At 47.5% G+C, this 16,960-nt stretch overlaps 1 protein-coding gene across 1 annotated transcript; it reads left to right on the top strand.

Moving 5' to 3' along the window:
* The first annotated feature begins 7,644 nt into the window (after nt 1-7,644).
* DEGS1 (delta 4-desaturase, sphingolipid 1) lies at nt 7,645-16,629 on the top strand. Its single transcript, XM_045453311.1, has 3 exons — nt 7,645-7,869; nt 12,587-13,329; nt 16,124-16,629. Exons 1-3 carry the CDS (start codon nt 7,788-7,790, stop codon nt 16,268-16,270), a joined length of 972 nt encoding a protein of 323 aa, XP_045309267.1. The 5' UTR covers nt 7,645-7,787; the 3' UTR covers nt 16,271-16,629.
* The last annotated feature ends 331 nt before the right edge of the window (nt 16,630-16,960 follow it).

Below are 16,960 nucleotides of genomic sequence, written 5' to 3'. Positions count from 1 at the left end.
ATCATGAGGGTAAACAACTGATACACTTAAGCATCCTGCTTTTCACTTTCAGTACAGTATATTCAATAAGTTATGTGAGATATTCAACACTTTATTATAAAATAGGTTTTGTGTTAGGTGGTTTTGCCCAACTGTAGGCCAGTGTAAGTGTTCTGAGCACATTTAAAGTATGCAAAGCTAAGCTATGATGTTCTATAGGTTAGGTGTAACCTACAAAAATGTATTTTGACTTAGAGTTCATATTTTTAACTTACCGTGGGTTTCACGGTAAGGGACACAACCCTATTGAAAGTCAAGGAAGATCTGTGGCTGGAGCTTTTTTTTTTTTTTTTTCAACGTTTATTTATTTTTGGGACAGAGAGAGACAGAGCATGAACGGGGGAGGGGCAGAGAGAGAGGGAGACACAGAATCAGAAACAGGCTCCAGGCTCTGAGCCATCAGCCCAGAGCCTGACGCGGGGCTCGAACTCACGGACCGCGAGATCGTGACCTGGCTGAAGTCGGACGCTTAACCGACTGCGCCACCCAGGCGCCCCTGGAGCTTATTTTTTTATCGAGTCTGTCAATCTCTGCCTTTTGATTTGATTCTTTAATACATTTCAATAGAGACACAACCCTATTGAAAGTCAAGGAAGATCTGTGGCTGGAGCTTATTTTTTTATCTAGTCTGTCAATCTCTGCCTTTTGATTTGATTCTTTAATACATTCACACTTAATGTTATTACTGAGATAGCTAGATTTATCTTTGCTATTTTTACTTTTTGTTTCTTATATGTCTCATGTCTTCCCCCCGCCCCCCATTCCTCCTCACCACTTTCTTTTGGATTTAGTGAATATTTTCTTGTGTAAAATTTTAATTCCTTTAATGATTTTTTTTCACCACATGTTTTGGTTATGTTCATGGTGGTTGTTCTAGGGCTTACCATATACAACTTACTTATCAGAATATTTCAAGTTTACTGTAACCTAATTCCAGTGACATGTAAATGTTACTCCTATATAGTTCCATTTTTTTTTTCCTCCACTTTGTGCTATTATCGTTAAGCATATTACATCTGTGTATGTTACAGGTCCCAAATACACCATTATAGTTGTTAGTTTATATGATTTTATGCCTCAGAAAGAAACTGAGAGGAGAGAAACTGTATATAGAGTTTGTTATACTAGCCTTCTTACTTACCATTTTCATTTCTCTTCATTGGTTTCTGTGGATTTGAGTTACCATCTGGTGTCATTTCCTTGATCCCAGGGAGCTTTGCTCCCATCTCCCATCACATCTTTTGTGCTGTTATTGTTAAATATTTTATATTTCTATATGCTATAGGGCCAACAATACAATTATATACATATTGCTTTATATGATTGCTTTTTAAAAAACATTTTTATTTTACTTTTTTAAAGTTTATTTATTTTGAGAGAGAGAGCAAGCATGCAAGCGGGGGAGGAGCAAAGAGAAGGAGAGAGAATCCCAAGTACACAATGTTAGTGTGGGTCCTGATGTGGGGCTAGAACTCATGGACCGTGAGATCAAGACCTGAGCCAAAACCAAGGGCCAGACGCTTAACCAACTGAGCCGCCCAGGTGCTCCTACACAACTGCTTTTTAAGTCAGTTAAGAGAAGAAAGTAGAAGAAAAAAAGTGTTTATGCCGTCTTTTATATTACTTAGCTTTTCTGATGGTCTTTATTTTTTCACGTGGACTCAAGTTACATTCTGGGGTCACTTACTCTCAGCCTGAAGAACTTCCTTTAGTATTTCTTATCAAATGACTCTTTGAGCAACAAATTCCCTCAGTTTGTGTTTATCTGGAAATGTATTTTACCTTCATATTGGAAAGATAGTTTTGCCAGATGTAAGATTCTTAGTTGCCAGGGTGTTTTCCCCCAGTACTTTGAATATGCCATCTGCCTTCTGGTCTCCACTGTTTCTGATGAAGAGTCAACTGTTAATGCTGTGGAGTCTCCTTGAATGTATTGAGCCACTTCTCTCTTGCTCTTTCCAGATTTTCTCCTTGTCCTTCGGCATTTACCATGTGTCTGGGTGTTGATCTCCTGTTTTGTCCATTGAGCTCGTGAGCTTGGAGTCCATTGTGCTTCTTGGATGTAATAATGTTTTTCATCAAGTTTGTGTCATTTTCAACTATTCTTTATTTGAAAATTTTTCCTACATTCCCATTACATGTGTATAGATTATCTTTTTTTTTTTTTAACTTTTTTTTTTTTTTAATTTTTTCAATGTTTATTCATTTTTGGGACAGAGAGAGACAGAGCATGAACGGGGGAGGGGCAGAGAGAGAGGGAGACACAGAATCGGAAACAGGCTCCAGGCTCTGAGCCATCAGCCCAGAGCCTGATGCGGGGCTCGAACTCACAGACCGTGAGATCTTGACCTGGCTAAAGTCGGACGCCTAACCGACTGCGCCACCCAGGCGCCCCGTGTATAGATTATCTTAATGTTGTTGTCTCACACTTCTCTTAAGTCTCTATTCTTTATGTATATGTGTGTGTTAAAATGTACATAATTTACCATTTAACCATCTTTGAGTGTATAATTAAGGGGCATTAAGTATATTCACAATGTGGTACAACCGTTGCCACTATCCATTTCCAGAACTTTTTTTTTATCACCCCAAACAGAAACTCTGAATCCATTAAATGATAGCTCCCCTTTCCCTTCTTCCTCCAGACTTTCTTAATGTCTATTATTTTTTCTTTGTCTATGTCTGGCCAACTTTTATACTTTAACCACAGCAGCTCCCTTTTTATCAGGCTTTCAAGAAATTGTGTGTGGGGGGGTGGGGTGGGGTTGGGAGCAACTATTTAGCTTAAATATATCATTTGAAGAAAATTACTGCCTGGGGAAAAAATAGAAAAATATAAGCCAGGTGGGGATGAGAATGGTGATGAATTTCATTCAAAAGGATTTTTTGAGTAACTCTGTGGTTGGAAATTGTCCAAATTGAAATTTGATATTCAGAACCTGATAGGACAAAGAAGACATACATTCATGCTGATAGGCACATGAAAAGATGTTCAACAGGGGCGCCTGGGTGCCTCAGTAGGTTAAGCGTCCAACTCTTGGTTTTAGCTCAGGTCACGGTTTGTGGGTTTGAGCCCCACATCAGGCTCTGTGCTGGCAGTGTGGAGCCTGCTTGGGATTCTCTCTCTCCCTCTCTCCCTGCCCCACCCACACTGTCTCTGTGTCTCTCAAAATAAATAAATAAATAAAGAAAGAAAGAAAGAAAGAAAGAAAGAAAGAAAGAAAACCAAACACACACACACACACACACACACACACACACACACACAAAGATGCTCAACATCACTCACCATCAGCAAAATGCAAATCAAATCTACAATGGAATAACACCTTACACCTGTCAGAATGGCTATTATTAAAAAAGCTGTTTTCTTGTTTTATTTTGATACTTTTGCAAAAGCATTCCTGCAAAATGCTTCATCTTCAAAGAGATTCATGGAAAGGACTCTGAAAAGTACAAGTTTCTGATAACTTTAAAATCATAAAACTGGGGCGCCTGCGTGGCTCTGTCGGTTAAGCGTCCGACTTTGGCTCGGGTCATGATCTTACGGTCCGTGGGTTCGAGCCCCGCATCGGACTCTGTGCTGACAGCTCAGAGCCTGGAGCCTGCTTCGAATTCTGTGTCTTCTTCTCTCTCTGCCCCTCCCCTGCTCATGCTGTGTCTCTGTCTCAAAAATAAATAAAACAAACAAACAAAAAAAAAGCCTCTGAGGCCAGGAAGCCAAGCCGAGGATTTTCATCACATGTTACCTGTGATACTTACAGTTTGGGTGAATTCCTGTCTTCTTGAGACCCCCCCCCAAAATGCCGAGGTTCCTGGTTCTACCAGGAAGTGACATTCCTAACTTACCTGGTAAGGCTGCCAAGAACCCTATGAACAAGGCTCCAGACCGACTTATCCAAGCAGTTCCCGAAAGCTGTGTGGTCATATCTGAGTTTATGCACCTCTCGCTCAAATATGACATTCCAGTCAAACCCTTGGTAAATAGCCAGTGTTTCCACTTGTTTCCTGTTACGAAGAGAACAGATTCTTACTGAGCTTATGCAAATAATGAACTATATGGCATATGAAATGAATACTCAAGGGTTTTTGAATTCTGGAGGCATCAGGTATGGAGAAAAGGTAAATATTTCATCTTTATTTACAAAGGTATACTTTACCAAATTGCTGTTAATTCACAAATAGTTTAAGAGAATACATTTTCCCCTTAGGTCTAGAAAAACAAAACATTAAGGAAGCAGCAGTGTTTAAAACAAAAAGTCACAGAAAAATTACAATTATCTCCATGAGTTTATTCAATCCAATATAATTAGTTCTTGTTCTGCTTGAATCTAGTTTTTCTCTTCTGGAAATTTGTACCCAGTTTAGTTTTATGATTTTATTTAAAAAAAATTTTTTTTAACGTTTATTTATTTTTGAGACAGAGCATGAATGGGGGAGGGTCACAGAGAGAAGGAGACACAGAATCTGAAACAGGCTCCAGGTTCTGAGCTGTCAGCACAGAGCCCGACACGGGGCTCGAACCCACGGACCGTGAGATCATGACCTGAGCCGAAGTCGGACGCTTAACCGACTGAGCCACCCAGGCGCCCCCTCAGAGGCTTTTAAAAGTTCAGTCTGAGATCCCTTATGAGAAGTTCAAGCCTTAAAAAGAGTTTATATGGCTCAGCCTTAGCGCCATTTTCTTGGAAAACTCTGTGCCATGAAGGCTAAGTGGAGGAAGAGGCAAATGCACAGGCTGAAGCGTAAGAGAAGAAAGATGAGGCAGAGGTCCACATAGAGCAGTAGTGTGTGCACCCGGAAAGGAGGAAAGCCAGAGGCCAGAGACACTGCTACCAGTGGTTGGACTGCAAGCCTACTTTCCAGAGCTTGATTCAATGGATCTAGAACATCCATCACCATCTGATGGCAACCACCACCTTTGAGAGACTCCCTGGGCCTGTGACTTAAAGCACTAATTCTGTTTCCATTTGTGGCTGAACGTACCACGTGTATGATAAACCATCTCTTCTGCTGCCTTAGCTGAAGAAGAATAAATAAAAGAGTTTATATGGTCAATTGCTATTCTTGCTGCACTATGTAGATAATCAGACCAAATTTCATAAAAAAAAAAAAAACCATTTGTTTACTGTGGTTATCTTGGTAGGAAAAAAAAAGCGGGGGTGATTCTAGACAGGAAAACTATGTTTGCACCTGTGTAGACATTAGATTCTAGTCTTGCTGTCGTAGAGGATGTGTTATATGCCCGTAAACTGGACCGGTTCCTGAATGTTTCCAGCTCAAATATCTGGCTGTGACTGTCCAAATTAATGTTTCCAATTCTCTCCCACCCTTCTGATTTGCGATCACTAGGGACAAAGACTGCGCTTGAACCTCCTTGTAAGGGACTAAACCAGTCCTCGGCCACACTGCAGGGACCTGAACCTTGGGTACACATCCCACCGCAAAAGAAGGCTCCACCTGCCATCTGGTCCTGTGCAGACACTGGAGACCTCTGAAACAAACCGGCAAGGAAGGGAAGCCGCTGACGTCATCGATGGAGACTGCTTCTTCCCCAGATGCCAGATCAAGACGTCATACTTAAACATAAAACCCTCTCTCATCTCTCTTGTCCTTTATTCTGGCATGGCCCAGAAAGGTAACACCTACGTCTGTGTCTCCCAGACCATTGCTCAGTGGGGCGACCTTTCGGACTGCTGGCTTTGCCATTAAAAACTCCAGTCTGGGGGCGCCTGGGTGGCTCAGTCGGTTAAGCGTCCGACTTCAGCTCAGGTCACGATCTCGCGGTCCGTGAGTTCGAGCCCTGCGTCAGGCTCTGGGCTGATGGCTCAGAGCCTGGAGCCTGCTTCTGATTCTGTGTCTCCCTCTCTCTCTGCCCCTCCCCCGTTCATGCTCTGTCTCTCTCTGTCTCAAAAATAAATAAAACGTTAAAAAACAAAAAAAACAACAAAACTCCAGTCTGTCCATGATGCTAGAGATGGCTGGTCCTCCCCGTGACCAATTTCTCTTCTATTTCCAACACATTCCCCCTCCCTCTTAGAACTCACTCGTAGAGTCTGATCTTCATGGCCACAGCACCCAGCGCCTTGCTTTTACCTTTCTCCAATGATAACTGCACTCGCCCAGTTAGACACAAACACCTACGCAAGTCACAGCACATTCGCACCCTCACAGTTCTCATGATTATCTAAACCAGATCTTACCAGTGGCAGGCATCTCTGCAAGGACAGAGTTGTTTCCGATGGCAGGACAGGCCTTGATCGTATCTTGGTCGCACAAGGGGGCGTCCGTGCTGCGGCCACCACCACAGTATTAACGTTTCTGCCGAAGCTGAAACTCAGCCTCCTGAAATCACCGAACAAGCCACTGCACGTAGAAAGGTCACTCCCTCAACACGGTCTGTCTCCGGCTGGATTTCGGTTGGTTCGGGTCTCGGGGGCCGTGGCTCTGAAGCGCACTCCAGACGCCGGGGCCACCCTGAGCAGGACCACCGCGGTCTCGCCGGCCGGCTGGACTCTCTCGGAAGCTGCGGAGGCCTGTTCGCAGCGCCGACCACCGGGCGAATCGGCCCCCCGCGACTGGAACGCCAGGAGAGGAGCGGAGACGAGGAGCCACTTAAAAGGCGTGGGCCTCAAGTCGCCACCGCGGGGCGTCAGCACACGCTGCCGGGCCTGCAGAGCACAAGCGGGGAGTGGCGCCCAGGCCTCACATTTCTGGCGTCCTGAGGCAGGCCGAGGGGCGGAAGGAGACAAGGCCCCAAACGGACTCACTCGGGCCGAGTCCCAGTCGGCAAACCAAGACGTAACACCCAACCCAACTGCGGTCTCGGCCTCTCCCAAAAGGTGACCTTCAGCCCGTCGGCCTGGGACCCCCATCCCCAACAGCCAGGGGACCCACCTGGCACGGGGAGGGGACGACCTGACATGGGGAGGGGACCATCAGCGTCGGCTTTGAACCCCCGGTCCCCACCAGCCAGGGGACCTCCTGACACGGGGAGGGGACCTCCTGGCACAGGGAGGGGACCACCTGGCACGGGGACGGGACCCTCACCCCAAGCCCGCCCACTCCTCGCCCCGAGGCTGCAGGCCGCGCAGCTCTGAGCTCCTCTCTGACAGACGGAACGCGGGGTTAAATCGTGCTTTTTTTTGAACGTCATCTTCCTTTCTGTAGTTTCAGCCCAAGTTTCTTCTCGACAGGAGAGGTGGGAACGGGCTGTGTGACCGCCGTCCCTCCCAGGAGAGGCCGTGGCCGCGACCGGCCCCGACGAGGCTGGACGGCGGGGGCAGGCAGGTCCTCGTCCCTTCCCTCTCCTTGCCGGCAGCGGCTTCTCGTCTCGGTCGGCCCCCAGCGGCCGCGCACCCGCGTTCTCCTGCGGGCCCCGCTTCCCGCAGGGGCCGACAGGCGCCGCCGAGCGCCCGCGCGGCACAGCTCACCCGAGGTCTCGCGCCGTGGCGCCACCGGGCGGCGGGAGAGCCCGCCTTCCGCGTAGGCAGCCTGGAGGCGGCGGGGCGGGGCCAAAGGAGCAGGCGGGGCCGTTGGGGGCGGAGCCAAAAGGGCGGGACCAATGGGGCCGACGGGGCGAGGCCGACGGGGCGGGGCCAGAGGGAGGACCGCGGGGCCCCGCCCCGGCCTCTGTCTCCGCCGCTCCGCCCGCCGCCGGCTGACAAGAGCCGGGAGCCGCCGCCGCAGCCGCCTCACAGGAGCCGGGCCGGAAGCGAGAGCCGGAGCGGGGCCCGCCAGCCGCCGCCATGGGGAACCGCGTCGCGCGAGAGGATTTCGAGTGGGTCTACACTGACCAGCCCCACGCCAGCCGGCGCCAGGAGATCCTGGGTGAGGCCCGGCCCGCGCCCCGTTATGTGCGCGCGGCCTCCCGCCGCCGGGGCGCGCTCTGAGCTCGGCCTGCGCTCCCCGGCACCCGTGGCCCGTTAAGGGCCCGGAGGGAGGGGTCCCTGCGGGGGAGGGGGTTCCGATGTGGAGCGGCCCCGGCGGCGGGGGACTGGGAGGGAGGGGTCCCGGCAGTCGGCGCGGGGAGGCCCGGCTGCGGCCCCGGTGGCGGCACGGCCGTGGAGCGGCCCCGGCGGGCGGTTCGGCGGCTCGGAGACCCTCCCCCACGGCCCCCGGGGCGCTGCCGCGGGCGTGCGCGGAGCAGGGCGTAGTCCGGGGCGGGGGCGCGGGGAGGACGGACGCTCGGAGGAGCGCCGGCTGGTCCCCGCCGCAGACTCGGGGCCCTTCCCCGCCGGCGAGCTAGGCCCCGCTCGGCCCCTGCGGGCGGAGGGCGCGCGCAGCGGATGGAGGCTTCTCGCGGTCTGCAGGGCCCCCCTCCCCGGAGGCCCCAGATGCTGGGCCCATGCAGCGTGCTGCGTGGGCCACAGACGTGCCCCGGGGTAGGGCCTCGCAGTAACGAGGTGGCTGTTACCCCATGTTAAAGATGAGGAGTAGGTAAAGGGTGAGTGAGCCGTTCCAGGGGGAGTTCTGATCGCGGTCACGTTGCTTCCAAGGCAGGTGCTTTTAACTTCTTGGAAAAAGTCAGAAAACTGATGGGTGCTGAGTGGAATAGGAGTAGTACTTAACTGGTTTTTATTTTTTGTCTCAGCACCAATTTGCCCAGTGAAAAGGGAGAGCAAGCTTTTTTTTGCTGGGGTGTCTAAAGTTAGAAGTTTCACGCTTGTTTGCAAATAGGAGTTAGTAGGTCCACTTAAAATGCATTTAAAAAAAATCGAATCAGTAAAGTGGTAGCTTGAACCTATACAGTTGCGTGTTTTCTTTCTTTTTTTTTTTTTCAAGTTTATTTATTATGAAAGAGAGAGCGAGCACGAATGGGGGAGGGGCAGAGAGGGAAGGAGAGACTCCCAAGTAGGATCCAGGCTGTCCAGGCAGAGCCCCACTGAGGACTGGACTTGGGACTCCAGCTTAACGAACTGAGATCATGACCTGAGCGGAAACCAAGAGTCTGATGCTTAGCCAACTGAGCCACCGGGTGCCCTTGGATGTGTGCTTTTTAATTAAAGCAAATATGATGCAAATCACTTAGACGAAGAGATAGCATAATGATACTTTTTACTTATGACTTATCAACGTGCTACACAAGAATAAGCTGATGTCCACCTTGTAAAAACCCAACGCCTCAATACTGGAAGTTAGCCATCTATTTAATATTCAGAAAATCAAGGAAGTGGAAAGGTGCTTATTGATGCTTATCTTGGCAATGAGCCTTTTCCCACATACTTAACATCACTGAACCATTTCACATGGAGAGTGACAAATGTCATCGATAAATGTCTCCGTGAAAATATAATCTTCAGCATAGGTGCAAATACTGCTCAATGTCCCATTTCAGGAGCGGAGATGGGAATAACCTCAGGAAAGGTAATACTTAAATGACAAGACATGTGTGTGAAAGTGTTGTGTTTTGGGGGGAGAAAAGCAGTGCCTGTGTTCATCAGTCTCTCTCACTCCTCAGCTCTGGGCAACCCCTAATCTACTTTCTGTCTCTCCAGATGTACCTATTCTGGACATTTCTCATAAGCGAATTCATACAGTCCTTGGTCTCTTGTGGCTGGCCTCTTTCCCTTAGCCTAACGTTCATCCATATTGTAGCATGTCAGCATTTTATTCCTTTTAGCGGCCAAGTAGTACTCCATTGTATGGATGGATGGTCCACATTTCGCCTGTGCGTTCGCCAGCTGGTAGACTGTGGGGCTGTTTTCACCTTTTGACACCGACGAATAATGCTGCGGTGAACACTCCCAGGCAAGTTATCAGATGGATGTGTTTTCATTCCTCTTGGGTAGCTAGCGAGGAGTGGAATTGCCGGGTCATTGGTAGCTCTGTGTTTAGCATTTCGAGGGAAGGGCCAGACCCTTCCAAACCAGCTGTACTATTTGACATGGTCCCCAGCAACGCGCGTGGGTTCCAGTTTCTTCACATCCTTGTCATTGCCTGACTTTCGACATAGCCCTTCTAGCATGTGTGAAATGGTAGCTCATTTTGGCTTCATAGTGACTAATAATGTTGAGCACCTTTTGTGTGCTTATTGGCCGTTTGTATATCTGCTTTGGGGAAGACTCTGTTCGGACTCTCTGCCCATTTTAAATTGGGTAACGAATGGTAAGAGCTTTAAGAGTTCGTCCTGTATTCTAGGTTCAAGTCACTTATGAGATAGGTGATTTGCAAACATTTCCTCCCATTCTGTGGGTTCACTTTCTTGATGGTATCATTTACAACACCAACGTTTTTGGATGCTAGTGCAGTTGATCAGTTTTTTACTTTTGTTGCTTATGTGTTTGGTTATAGTATCTAAGCCATCTAAGGTTATGAAGGTTTCCTTCTGTGTCCTTGTAAGAATTTTATAGTTTTCCTATATTGAGGTCTGTGATATGTTTTGAGGTAATTTTTGTGTATGGTGTGAGGAAGGGGTCCAACTCCATCCTTTTGCATGTGGATAATCAGCTGTTGCAGCACCATTTGTTGAGAAAGCTCTTTCCCTGTTTACTCATACTGGTACCATCGTGGCACAGACTTTACAGACTAAAATAAGCTTTTCAAGAATTTGGTACAGAATCACTTGGGACAACTTGATTTGTCCTAGAGAACAATGCATAGGAGTTTTATCATTTTATTTTTTATTTTAAATGTTCGGTTAGAGAGCGTGAGCAGGGGAGGGGCAGGAAGAGAGGGAGAATTCCAAGCAGGCTCTGCCCTGTCAACGCAGAGCAGGGACATGGGACATGGGACTGGGGACGTGGGGTGGGGTGGGGTGTTGTCAGGAGATCATGACCTGAGCTGAAATCAAGAGTCAGAGGCCTAAATGACTGAGCCCCCCACATGCCCCTCCTGATTTTAGAATACCTATAAAATGCGTATCGCCTTCTATGCTGTGGCAGATGTGTCCATTGAATCCTTATATAAGGTGAAAATACCGGAGCTCTGTCTAAACAGAAGTACATATTTTAGTATCAGTGAGTTACTGCTTATCCACCAATTAACTGAACAGTTGTTCTGTGGTGGAAATTGCTCCCCAAATGCTCCTATTTTAACGAATGACTGAACAACCTTTCATTCATATGAGGAAAATTGGTTTCAAACTAATTCACGGCTAGGCCTGTAGGGTTCCTTTTTTTGGTCTCTTGCCTACAACCTGATTAACATTTGATGAAATGAACTAAATCAACAAAGATTAGAGGGAGTGGAGAGAGAGAAGTGGGAGTTACTCACCGGGGGTGAGCACCACCCCCATGTCTCATATATAAAACTGGATGAAATTGCTTACTGCCTTGTAGTTTAAGCTTTGGTTGAGTTCGTCATGTCACATGTAGGGAAAAGAGGGTGGAGCTGCGCTCTTCCCTTCCGTATCTTTTCAAAAATATTCTGAATGACCCGTCTCCAGAGAAAGGGCCTTTGGGGCGCCTGGGGGGGCTCTGTCGGTTAAGCGTCCCAACTTCGGCTCAGGTCACAATCTCATGGTTCGTGGGTTCGAGCCCCGCGTCGGGCTCTGTGCTGACAGCTCGGAGCCTGGAGCCTGCTTCGGATTCTGTGTCTGCCTCCTCTCTCTTTGCGCCTCCCCCGCTCATGCTCCGTTTCTCTCTCTCTCTCTCTCTCTCTCTCTCTCTCAAAAATAAATATTAAGAAAAAAAAAAGTAAAAAGTCCTTTGTCCTTATGCCATCCTGGGTCAAACCTACTCAGCAGCACATAAAACCAAAGGTTCATCATGCCTGGGCTTCCCTCCACAGGCAGGCCGTGAGACCAGAGAAGAGTCAGCATTTGCCCTTGGGGGACACGTGCTGAGATGCAGAGTTTTTGCTATTGGCCTTTTTCCTCCTGCTTGGATATTTGTGCATGTGCTCAACAGAGAGAATAAGAACCCAACAAATTAGTTATAACACAGAAATGAGCCCTTAGGAAAGTGGCATTGTAAATCAGCAGAATCCTTTTTGTATTATCCTGATGACTGTAAGAAGCCTACGCTGGCAAAAATATTAGAAATCTAAATGTCTACAAATAGGGAAGTGGGTAGAAGTTAAAACTGGCAACCAGAAGTGATTTAGTCACTGTAAAGGAAATTATGAAATCTCAGTACATACTGTCTGTAATATAGTATTTATATGTGCAAATAGATTGCATATGCATTATATATAAGTATATACATGTATTGTCATAAGTATATAATACATTCTGTCAGACACTAGGATAGATTTCTCAGACTATGATCACAACTTTGTAAAACTTATAAATTTTATATACAAGAATTACTAGGGGTGAAAAGGGAATCGGATACCATGAAATCTTTACTCATGTGTGACTTTCTTTCTGTTAGTATGGAGACTCTAGATTTTGAGGCGAATTTTTACTGCATAAATTCTCAATTTGTGGCGACATGGTACTTAGTACCTTTACTATGAGAACATACCCCTCCCTCTAATAGAGGGCATTTAATGATTTGGAGAAAAAAATTAATTCATGGGTTAATTTAACGGTGTTGGCTTAATTAGAATTACAGAACTATTATGTACTCTACTCAGTCCCTGCTTGTTTGTTTTTTCTTCACAGCAAAGTATCCAGAGATAAAGTCCTTGATGAAACCCGATCCCAACTTGATCTGGATTATAGTGCTGATGGTTCTCACTCAGCTGGTTGCGTTTCACTTGGTGAAGGACCTGGATTGGAAGTGGGTCCTGTTCTGGGCGTACGCCTTCGGCAGCTGCATTAACCATTCCATGACCCTGGCTATCCATGAGGTCTCCCACAACAGCGCCTTCGGCAACAACCGAGCTCTGTGGAATCGTTGGTTCGGAATATTTGCTAACCTTCCCATTGGTGTTCCATACTCAGTTTCCTTTAAGAGGTATCACATGGACCATCATCGCTACCTTGGGGGTGATGGCATCGATGTGGACATTCCCACCGATTTTGAAGGCTGGTTTTTCTGTACCACTTTCAGAAAGTTCGTGTGGGTTATCCTTCAGCCTCTCTTTTATGCTTTTCGACCTCTGTTCATCAACCCCAAACCGATTTCTTACCTGGAAGTGATTAATACTGTGATCCAGATCACTTTCGACATTATAGTTTACTACGTTTTTGGAATTAGATCTTTAGTCTACATGTTGGCAGCATCCTTACTCGGTCTAGGTTTGCATCCGATTTCTGGACATTTTATAGCTGAACATTACATGTTCTTAAAGGGACATGAAACTTACTCGTATTATGGGCCTCTGAATCTACTCACCTTCAACGTGGGTTACCACAACGAACACCATGACTTCCCCAACGTTCCCGGGAAAAACCTCCCACTGGTAAGTAAAGGATTTGAAACATTCTAATTTCTGATGGTCATATGACCAAAATCAGTTGTAACTTGCCCATTTTATTTTTTTATTTATTATTATTATTTTTTTAATGTTTATAAGAAAGAGAGAATGAGCAGGGGAGGGGCAGAGAGAGAGGGAGACACGGAACCCCAAGCAGGCTCCAGGCTCCGAACTGTCAGCACAGAGCCCAACGCAGGGCTCGAACTCAAACGGTGAGATTGTGACTTGAGGCGAAATCAGACACTTAACTGACTAAGCCACCCAGGTGCCCGTAACTTGCCCGTTTTAAAAGGAATCGAATGGGGGTTCCTGGGTGGCGCAGTCGGTTAAGTGTCCGACTTCAGTCAGGTCACGATCTCGCGGTCCGGGAGTTCGAGCCCCGCGTCGGGCTCTGGGCTGATGGCTCGGAGCCTGGAGCCTGTTTCCGATTCTGTGTCTCCCTCTCTCTCTGCCCCTCCCCCGTTCATGCTCTGTCTCTCTCTGTCCCAAAAATAAATAAACGTTTGAAAAAAAAAAAAAAATTTAAAAGGAATCGAATGTATTTTGTCCACCTGAGTTGCTCATCAAAGCAGACAACAAGTAGAGATCCCGAGTCCGCCCCCCCAGTGTTACAGGGTTTCCTCTCCGAATCCGTAAGTCTGGGGGTGGCCCTTGGGGGTTAGGAGCTAAGGGTCTGCCAGCTTGCAAAGTATATCCGAGATGGAGCAGTGCCTATGCAAAGGGAGCCGAAGTTGACGTTGCTTTATCACTGTTAGATCGATGGGCTCAGCTAAGATTTATGTGCTGGCTTGTTGGGAAATACACACGTCCTATGGAATTGGCCTGCACGGTCTGTGAACGATCCATTCCAGAGCTGCAAACGTCCCGCAGGCAGGGACTGTCTGTCTCCCTGCCCGTCAGACTTGTATGTGTTGTTTGTGGAGCACATGAAGGAACACGCTTGGATTTCCCTGTAGGTTTTTAAATGCTGACTGATGACAGACACACATCACATGAACACTAAATGGGGACAAATCATTGTGGACTGGATTTGTGCTTGAGGAAGGAAAAATCCAGAAAGAGGACTTTGGGTCCGTGGGGAGGCTTTCAACCTACACCGTGTAATAGCTGATACCGTGCGGATACTCACTTTCTTGAGTGTGAACATGGTATCATGGCTTTGTGGGAGAAGGTCTTTGTTCTTGGGGAATACTGAGGTGGAACGTGAGGGTAGGTTGTCACAGAATGTCTGCAACTTACTCTCAAAAGGCTCAGCAAAGAAAGCAAATTACGTGGTGTGAATCTGTGCAGAGAGAGAGACTCACGGTTTCCGTTGGGGGGCCTGGGGAAAGGGCATGTGTCTGTTTTACTCTTCTCTCAACTTTTCTCTAAGCTTCACGTTTTTCAAAATAAAATGGAAACCACACAGCTGAAGACAACTTTGAAAGCATCTTAATGTGACACTGGCACAGCTACTTTGTGTCTTTCTGGCCGAGTACAGGCCTGAAGACAGCGTGCAGCCTGTGTTCACTTCTGCCCTGAGGAAGTGGACTTTTTACTTACTTGAAAAAAATTTTTTTTAATGTTTATTTATTTTTGAGAGAGAAAGAGAGCGTGAGCAGTGGTGAAACAGAGAGAGAGGGAGACACAGAATCCGAAGCAGGCTCCAGGCTCTGAGCTGTCAGCACAGAGCCCGAGTTGGGGCTCGAACTCAGGAACTGTGAGATCATGACCTGAGCCGAAGTCGGACGCTTAACCGACTGAGCCACCCAGGCGCCCCTTTACTTACTTTTTAAAGAGGCTATAAAGGTGGTTGCCCTTTGGACAAAGTCATTTTTTCAACATTAACCATAGAGTTGATCCTTGAACAACACCGGGGTTGGGGTGCCAACTCCCCGCATGGCTGAAAATCCACATGTGACTTTTGACTCCTCCCAGATGTAACTGCGAATAGCCCTCCTGTTGACCGGAAGCCTTACGGATGACGTAAACAGTCGTAAACAGTCGGTCAACACATGTTTTGTATGTTACAGTGTTGCGTACTGTGTCCTTGCAGTAAGGTAAGCTGGAGAAAGGAAAATGTTAAGAAAATCATAAGGAAGAGAAGACACATTTACAGGACTGTACCGTGTATCTGGAAAACACGTCTGTGTGTTAAGTGGACCCGCGTGGTTCACACCGTGTTGTTCGAGGGCCAGCGGTACTTGAACTCACAAGTTTCCTGAATAGCCTCCAGCACACTTGGCTCGGTTCAGGTTCACTTGACGAAAGGCCCAGGGCTCTGTAGTGTCCTCTTGGTTCCCGCTCGCTGCGTGCGGTCTTAGTCCTTAGCTCCTTACACGTGTCCGCGTCCTCAGTGCTGTGGTCGCCTTCCCTCTCCTGCCCTTCCTGTCCAGTGCGTATCAGGGAGCATTCTGCTTCCTCCGCGAATAGCTGGTATTTACCAAGTAGTGACAATGCATGTAACTAGCACGTTGTTAACCGGTGTGCGTGACGAGGTTTCTTTTGAACACTTTATTGAGCTGTAACTCACGTACACAGCTCACCTATTGAAAATACACAGTTCAGAGCGTGATGGGAAAGAGTCCATAATCCTCGAGGATCAAGTATATTTTGGTGTTGAAATGCAAACTGCCTTGTGTTAGAATTCCCGAAGCTGCTGCCTTTCCCGAAGTGTTGGCTTTCCGGAGGGCGGAAGGTCTGGTGGTTTCTCTGTGTCTGTATCGGGCATCCGTCTGTCCCGTTCGATCGCACTCGGTCAGCGCTCACTACCCGCGTTGCTGTGTGTTTGCTCTCGTAGGTGAGGAAGATAGCGGCCGAGTACTATGACAGCCTCCCTCACTACACCTCCTGGGTCAAAGTCCTGTACGACTTTGTGATGGATGATACAGTGAGTCCCTACTCGAGAATGAAGAGGCACCAGAAAGGCAAGGCAGCACTGGAATAAGTGTCACTACGGCCGAAGGAAGGTCCTCTGTGAAACTTCACCACAGCTGAAAAGTGGCGTTTCTGCATTATTCATCCAGGACCGCGATGTTGAGAAGCCCCTCTTACGGTGTCTGCACGTGACCCCCGCGCCACCAGGAGCTTACCTGGCTGTCAACAGCCGGCCCGCCTGGCCGCCTTCAGCTGCGCTCACAGGAGACGTGTGTGCTGCGTCATTGTGGGGAAAGTTTTCCCTGGTGTCTGAGGTTTTGTAAGCATATCATAAAAAAGCTTTAAAAAAAGCTCTTTCTAGTATGTTATTTTCACTATAAAGTTGTACTTTATTAAAACAGCTAATAAACTGAGCTATTAATCACGGTAGCGTTTGTGACATTTTCATACTTGACTGTCCTCATCTAATACGGTACTGGGGTGAGTCTACTTCAAAATGTCACTGCCCTCCAAAAAGAACGATTCGGACACCTCTTTCCCTGTAAGCCGAATTTTTAATTTCTCCTATTGTACACGGAACTTACATCACGCTGCTGAAACTCGTAGCCTGTTCCCAAAGAAGGTGCTGCGTTTAATCACATCCAACATTTCACTTCCTTTTTCAGACGCACAGACTCAAATTAGGAGCAGCTGAGCTGAGGTTTCGTGTCATCTCACTGCAGCGGAAGCGGGCTGCGATCTGGTGGCAGGGAGCAGCTTC

The sequence above is a fragment of the Leopardus geoffroyi genome, chromosome C3 (genome assembly GCF_018350155.1).
Source record: "Leopardus geoffroyi isolate Oge1 chromosome C3, O.geoffroyi_Oge1_pat1.0, whole genome shotgun sequence".
NCBI lineage: Eukaryota > Metazoa > Chordata > Mammalia > Carnivora > Felidae > Leopardus > Leopardus geoffroyi.
This window is presented reverse-complemented; position numbering and strand designations above follow the sequence as displayed.

Coding starts and splice junctions, on each gene's coding strand:
- DEGS1 (XM_045453311.1), top strand. CDS start 7,788: ATGGGGAACCGCGTCGCGCGAGAGGATTTCGAGTGGGTCTACACTGAC. Junction 7,870..12,586: donor CCGGCGCCAGGAGATCCTGG/GTGAGGCCCGGC, acceptor TTTTCTTCACAG/CAAAGTATCCAGAGATAAAG. Junction 13,330..16,123: donor CCGGGAAAAACCTCCCACTG/GTAAGTAAAGGA, acceptor TTGCTCTCGTAG/GTGAGGAAGATAGCGGCCGA.